A 7,394-nucleotide genomic window follows, 5' to 3' on the forward strand; every position below is an offset into this window, starting at 1 on the left:
CAACCTCAGACAGCAGGCCCGGCCCTCTGCCCTGGTGTCGGAGAGATAAAGATGTCCAGGAAACCTGGCCACTTGAAACAGCCCTGCCCTTTCCTGGCCAGCCTGGTCTGCTGTTCCCCTGGTGATTCCCAGGGAGGGATTTCCAGATTTTTAACTGTAGGCCAACCCTCCTGCCACCCACGGCCTGGAGGGCTGAGCCCAGGGACCGTTCCCACCTGGCAGTCCTTCAGCCCTCAGTGCTCTTCAGACTTGCTCTAGATCTCACCCGGGGTTATTTCATTTCATTTTTGTTTTTGCTGTTGTTTGTTTTTTCTCTTAAAGGGAAGGGGCCGTGTTTAATGGAATCCACTTCCTCTGCCAACCCTGTGACAGCCCTGAGAGGAAGAGCATTTAAGCAATCCGTTCCAGGCAAGTCTTGGACCGTGGAGGGCGCCAGGCAGCTGGCCGTTCGTGGGCCTGAGACGCTCTTGCTGGTTCTCAAAAAGACTTAAATGTTTCATATGGAAGGTTCCAGGCTGCTGGTTCATTCATATAAATGAAAGGAAGTAATACCCAATATTTTCTAAAAGCGAAAGGCTGAGAGGTGGAACTCCAAAAGTCACTCTGACTGAAGTCCCAATCACTTATTTTTATTTTACTGTTTTCCAGAAATGAGCAGAAATCACACGTGCCCCCCAAACACCTCCGCACCCCAGGGACAGACACAGAGGCACCCAGTGAATGGAGGAGGAAGCCCTGGGGAGGCTAGATGGCCAGGGAGGCCCACCGAGGGCAGGACGAGGCAGAGGCCCAGGTGCCAGGAGAAGGCCCAGCGCAGCAGGGGACACACCCCCAACAGGGAGGTGGCCGTTCCAACAAGAATGAGAACACCAAGGATCCCGGAATCCCAAGTGGTGAGGAGATGATGCTCAGCACCATGCAGAGGCGCCCACGCGCTCAGGGTCCCTTCCCCACACTGGAGGAGTGAAACCCAGAGAAGCACAACAACACTCTGACCGGAGGCTCTCCACAAGGGGACACTGGGTGGCGTCCAGAGGCGTTTGTTGTTGTTGGAGGGTGCTACTGGCATCTAGTGGGTGCAGGAGGGGAAGCTCTGAGCATGGCATAGCACGTGAAGAGCCCCCCAGAACAGAGAACCCCGGGATCCAGGGGTCAGCAGGGCCCAGGCAGAGAAACCCTGGCCGCCCTCCCACAAAACCACTTGGCAATTTGCTTATGAAAATCGGTCACCTTGAATCTTGGTCAAAAATAACAATGTTATGATCCACTCCTGAAAGCTATTGATTTATCTACTCTCTGCTCCGCCTGTTCCCACAAAGGACCTGAGATAAGCTCATGCAAGAGATAACTACAGATTGAAAAAGAAAAGGGGAAAATAAAACTGAGGAGAGAGAGTTGCTCCAGGGCTCAGGGCTGTGATTTCCCTCAGAGCCCCACAGACAGCTGTGTCAGGAAGCTGCTGAGGTGTCCGTGACTCACCCAGGAGCTGCCCTTTGATGAGTGATAAAGGGGTGTGGGGGTACAGACTTCACAGCCACTTAATTCTCAGTCGGCCTCTGGGGCTTTGATGCAAGGCAAGGTGAGGTCAGTTACCCCACAGAAGCTACAGAGCTCTTGAAGAGGTGACCCAGTCCTTTCAGAGGACCTGAGGCACAGAGAAGGCAAGTGACCTTAGAAAGGGCAGACCAGAGGCAGAGCCAGTCTGGACCCGGGTCTGCTAACTCCACACACACCTGCCTTCCCTTCCAGCCGGCTTCTGGCCTCACATCTGGAAGACAGCCTCACCCTCCTGAAAACAGGCCAACCTCTGCTCCTCATTGAGCAAAAAAGGCTGCTGATATACTAAAGTCAAATAAAATCCAGCTGAGTTTTATTCTGCTCAGCTAGGTCCTTGGTGCTTGGTTTAAAAAAAAAGACACTTTATATAATAATTTTAAATGGGCCTAGTGGAAAGAAAACAAATGTGCAACCAAACGTGGTACACGTGTACGACAGTGTTATCAAACACAAAAAAGGAATGAAGTAACCGGGCGAGGTAGCACACACCTGTGATCCCTGCGACTCCGGGCAGGCTGAGGCAGGAGGATAGCAAGGTCAAGGCCGGCCTCAGCAACTTAGTAAGGCCCTAACTAAGTCACTCAAGGAGATCCTGTTTCAAAATAAAAACTAAAAAGAGACAGGGATGGAGTTCAGAGGTTGAACCCCTGGGTTCAATGCTAGGTACCGAAAAGAAAAAAAGGTAATGAAATACCACACAACATGGAGGAACCCTGGCCAAGTGAACAAAGCCGGACACACAGGCCACAGGTCGGATGATTCTAGTTCCACGAAACGTGCAGAACAAACATGGAGAGAAAGCCAATGAGTAGAGACCTAGGGTTGGGCAGAATGGGAAGGGGAGGCCGCAGGTCGTGCCCACGGGTTTCTTCCTAGTGACGAAAACGTTCTGGAATTATAGTGGTGATGGTTGCACAATCTTGTGAATATATTAAGATCACTGAACTGTACACTTTAAAATGGTGAATTTATGTTAGGTGAACATATCTCAACTAAAAATTAGATTCTAGAAGTGTGTCTAAGACAGGAATAGATTAGATGGGGTTCAGGAATCAGAAAACGCAGGCTGAGAGGCCCTTCCTGAAGCCAAGCTCTCCCCTCAGCTCACATGCTTTTTGCGAAAAGAACAGGAGATGAAGCGCGTTGTAAAGTACTTTGTAAACTGCCAGACAGAAGTAACAGGAATGATGGACGAGAACAGATCTCTGTGGGGAGCAGCTGCCATAGGCAGCCAAACTTCTCAGTAACAGTAAGCAGCAACCACTGTCCCTTTGCTTCTAATCAGCTCACAGAGGGGGAGTGCTAGAACCTTCTGTCTATACAAGAGATAACTCACTGGCGGCCCTTGGAGAGGAGTGGGCTGTGGAGGCTCAACCTCGCAGCCTCGCTGCACACGTTCCTGCCAATCTCAGCAAAACCATGCTGAAAAGCTACATCGCAGGAGACAAGGCTGCGAGACCCAGCCCAAGTCCCCTCCCTTCCGTCTCTCAGAGACTCACACAGCCAGTCAACTTCCCCCACGGAGAGCCGGCCTGACAACTTCCTGGGCCTTCCCTAAAGAGAGTAAGGGGCTCCTCCTCCAGCAGCTCGGTCTGCAGGCCGACGCTCAGCCTTGCCATGGAGAGGAATCTGGATGAGAGGCCTTTGAAGGGTTCTCTAAGGGAGGGTGGTGGAGACTGGACCCAGAGGGTCAGCCGATTGAAGCTGAAGAGGAGTGACCTGCTCAGAGGCTGGGGCTCCCATCCTGCAGACTCAGGGTGCCAGTTCCCCCATTTGCCCCGGAGCAAGGAGTCAGCAAAACATGAGCTCGAGGCACACAAATACCCTCAAAAACCCTCCCAGTGCAGCCATCTACCCTCAGCTCGGGGAATGCAGCCACCAAATCCCAAGAGGGGCCGAGGCAGGGGGACACAGGCACATGAACACCCAGCCCTAAATGGCGTGATGAAAGGTGAAAATCCAGTCTCAGCTGCACAGCGCGCAGGGCACTCAGTCCCTGTCCCACAGACAGCCAGACCTGAGAGGTGTGCAGTCAGGTTCAAGATCTCACACCTTTGCTCGGTCAGGACTGGTGGCCTCGCTCCCACAGCATCACCCCTGCACAGTCCCCAGCCCAGGACCAAAGTCACCCACAGTCTCACACACACAGAGCCAGGCACACGGGAAACGGGCCTAGAGCTGCCACGGGTCACCGATCTCAGGACGGGCGACTCGCGCGCACCGGGTCCCGGCACAGCTGCCCCTGGGCGGGGGGTCACCGCACTGGCGCTCCGCGCCGTCGCCCCCCGCCCCTCACGCGCGGCCCAGGCCCGGGACGACGCTGCCCCCAGCCGGCCGGGGCGGCGGACCCGGGGCTCACCTCGCTGTTGCTGGCCGAGGAGGAGGCGGCGCTGGGCGTGGGCGAGCGCTGCAGGGTCACCAGGGCCATGGCTGCGACGCGCGAGGCCTGGAGCTGGAGCCGCCGCCGCCGCCGGGCCGGGCCCGGGGCCTGCAGGAGCCGCGCGCGGGCGGCCGGGCCGAGCCGGGCCGGGCCCGCCCCTCGCCCTCGGCGTCCGCCGCCCCCGCCCCCCGCGCCGGCGCGCGCCGGGCCTCGTGCGCGGGCGGGGGAGCGGGCGGGGGAGCGGGCGGGGCGGGAGGCGCGGCGGCGCGCGTGCGCGGCCGGAGGCCAGGGCTGGGCGGTCACGTCCCCCCGACGCGCAAACCCCCAGCGGCCGCGCGGCTCCCTGGCGCCCGCCGCTCTGGCCTGGGGACCTGGTGGCACAATCCCGGGTGGGGAAACTGAGGCCTGGGGACCGCTCAGCCAGGATGCATGGGAGAGAGGCCGTGCAGGGACCAGGAAAGGGACCCTGGGACCCTGCGCCCTGCGCTCCTCCAGCCAGTCTTTGCAGCAATTCGTGGGCTCCTTCATTCATCTGTGAACTATTTCTTGAACCCACCGGGGAGGGTGCCACAGAAAGTGCCGTGGAGTTGGCTGCGCGCCGTCGGAGATCTGACGGGTTCATCGGGTTATTAAGTGCATTTTCAAGACGAGTTTGCTTGGGGTTGACCGTGTAGATCCGAGGTAGCCTGCTTCCCCAGCAAGCCGCAGCCCCTGGGTTGGAGCCTCAGCGGCGTTTTTTAAAAAAGTGGTTCGCTAATCTTGTTCTATGGATTCCTTTTATGTGTCCAGAAACCCAGCTAGATCCTTGGAGAGCAAGCGGGTGGGGTGGGAGAAAGTTTCCCTGAGGAAGAGATGCTCCAAGGCCTGACTGTGCGCCAGCTTACACGTGGAGGGAGAGGAGACAGCCCGCTGGCAAGGGACCCTGCGGAGCCCCTTCACAAAGACGGGAAACAGGAAAGGGGTTGTCAACCAGAGGCTCAGGCCCCGCTGGGGGAAGAGGAAGGAGTGGTGAGAGTCAAGTCCACTCTTGAAAGATGGCTCTGGCAGAGAATGGACCGTTGGGCAGTGGGCTGCTGTGGGTCCTGGGGAGAGCAGTGTGGGGGTGGAGAGAGGGAAAGGGATGTGAGCCAGACACCAAGGAAATTGTACTGGTGGACATAATAATGGGAAGCTTCTCTTTCACCCAGAACCCCCCTCCCAACATCACTGTGTGTAGTAGGCACACTCCTAAGGCAGGCCTCCAGTTCTGCTCCCCATTGTAGCAAATGGCTCCACCTTGCCCACCCAGAAACCCACTGGGTGTTCCCGATCCATCAAGTCCTCCATAATCCCTGGGCCAAGGCCTCAGCACTATCCATCTCAAGGGGCTCGTCAATCAGGGATAAAGAGCTGGAGATGTAGCTCAGTGGTGGACTGGCCCTGATTAAATCCCCAGTAGCTGGAAACAAATGAAATACTTTTCATTCGGAAGCTTTGTCCAGAGTGGGCCACCTTTAGGGAAAAGGGAGTGTTTTGTTGTTTGTGTTACTGGACATGGAACCCAAGGCCTTGTGCATACCAGGCCAGCACTCTACCACTGGGCTACACCCCAGCCCAAAGTGCCCCTCACATTAGAGCAGCCAGCACTACACACCTGTCCACACTCTTAGTGGACAGATGGCTACGTGGATTTAATACTTATTTTCAAAGGTCAGATATAAAGCCGCGTTGTGGACACAGTTCCATAGAAAAGGGACTGTCTTCTCAAATCCCAGCACATTATCAGAAATAGACATAAGCTTCTGAGACCTCCCCACATCCTCTCCCCAGGGAGCTCTGTCCAAGCATTTGCATATGACAATGCATGTGGGTTCATTCATGCTTTATTTATTTCTTCTGTGTCTTCTTTATGTTAGTTTTCAAGTTTGAGGGTTAGAGAATCCCCTGGAGAAAACACCCTAGGCCCCACCCTCCAGGGTTTCTGATTCACTAGATTGTGGGTAGGACTGGAAAATTTGCAAGTCCAATGATGCTTCTGGTTTGGGGACTACCATTTAAGACCCCTTGCCATGGCCTCCTTACCAAGAAACTCTTGCCTAGATCTGATCCTGCTATTTGTCCTTGGCCCTAGGTCCTAATGCCCCTGCCCTGGCCCTGCCTGCCTCTCACGGCCTCCAGCTTGGCCCTATCTTTCTGGAGGTGAGCCCCACCTTTTCTCACTTCCTCCTACAGCGAGAAGCTCTCTTTTCTCCCACAGTCAACTCTTGCCCCAAACCCTCCCTGCCCCTCAGTAGAGTTCCTTCCTGGACTTCATAGCCCTTGTCTGCTCCCAGCCAGATCAACAGCTGCTCCACCATCATGATACATTCATCTCCCTTCCACCACCGTCCCACGGTCCTCACAGAGCAAAACGGAAGGGGATGCCCCCCAAACTCAGTGATCAGAATGAATTAAATTTGGGGTCTCACTAAGTTGCTTAGGGCCTTGCTAAGTTGCTGAGGCTGGCTTTGAACTCGCCATCCTCCTGCCTCAAACTTCCGAAATTACAGACGTGTGCCACTGCACCCAGCAGGATAAATAAAGTTTTAATGCAATTTTTTAGGATATAAAAATGAGTGCAAGGGCTGGGACTGTAGCTCAGTGGCCGAGCGCTTGCTTAGCTTGTGTGAGGCCCTGGGTGTGACCCTTAGCACCGCATAGAAATAAACAAATAAAGGTATGCTGTCCATACACAACTACAAAAAAAAATATTTTTAAAAAAGAATGAAAGAAAATCCATAAGGAACCAAAATTTTTTATTTTTATTCTTTTAGTTGTAGATAGACACAAAACCTTTATTTTATTTATTTGTTTTTTATGTGGTGCTGAGAATCGAACCCAGGGCCTTTCACGTGCTAAGCGAGCGCTCTACCACTGAGCCACAACCTCAGCCTCCCCCCCAAATTTTTTCTTAATAAAGACAGAATTTCCTTTCACCTCAGTCTCCCATAACAATTTTATTGATTTGTCTTGATTTGAAAGTTTGATCATGCTAAACTCTTCTGTGAAAATAGCCTGTAGCCACGCCGGGTGGCGCATGCCAGTCATCCCCGCAGCTCAGGAGGCTGAGGCAGGAGGATCCAAGCCAGCCTCAGCAACTTATCCAGGCCCTCCTCAGCTCAGTGAGACCCAGGCTCTAAATAAAATATGAAAAAGGGCTGGGATGTGGCTCAGTGGTTAAGCGCCCCTGGGTTCAATCCCTAGTACCAAACAAACAGCCTGCAGCTTGACTCTGGTGACCTATAAGAGATGGGGTGGGAAGGAGAAGTGAAAACCCTCGGGCCACAGTCAGTGGAGTCCCAAGGAACCTGCAGAGGAGGAGGCTCTTGCTAGAGGCGGCTCTGGAGTTATTTTACGTCCAGCCCTTCCCGAGGGGCATCATCCTCGTGACCCTTTTTTACCAATACTTGTGTAATCCCCTTTGACCTCACTCTTGGAG

General features: G+C 54.4%; 1 protein-coding gene across 7 annotated transcripts in view; it reads right to left on the reverse strand.

The window, feature by feature from the left end:
* The window catches only part of Ssh1 (slingshot protein phosphatase 1), a 64,610-nt gene extending 60,555 nt beyond the window's left edge, over nt 1–4,055 (reverse strand). For 6 of the 7 annotated variants that reach the window (XR_013343352.1, XR_013343350.1, XR_013343351.1 and 3 more), the window contains exon 1: nt 3,917–4,055. Coding sequence is in view for 2 of the 7 variants with exons in the window: in XM_077796135.1 (XP_077652261.1) it covers nt 3,917–3,985 (69 nt within the window). In the remaining 5 variants the exon portion in view is untranslated. The remainder of the gene's footprint in view (nt 1–3,916) is intronic. The other variant, XM_077796132.1, reaches the window with a different exon arrangement.
* Nucleotides 4,056–7,394: the final 3,339 nt, after the last annotated feature.

The sequence above is a fragment of the Urocitellus parryii genome, chromosome 3 (genome assembly GCF_045843805.1).
Source record: "Urocitellus parryii isolate mUroPar1 chromosome 3, mUroPar1.hap1, whole genome shotgun sequence".
NCBI classification, from domain to species: Eukaryota; Metazoa; Chordata; class Mammalia; order Rodentia; family Sciuridae; genus Urocitellus; species Urocitellus parryii.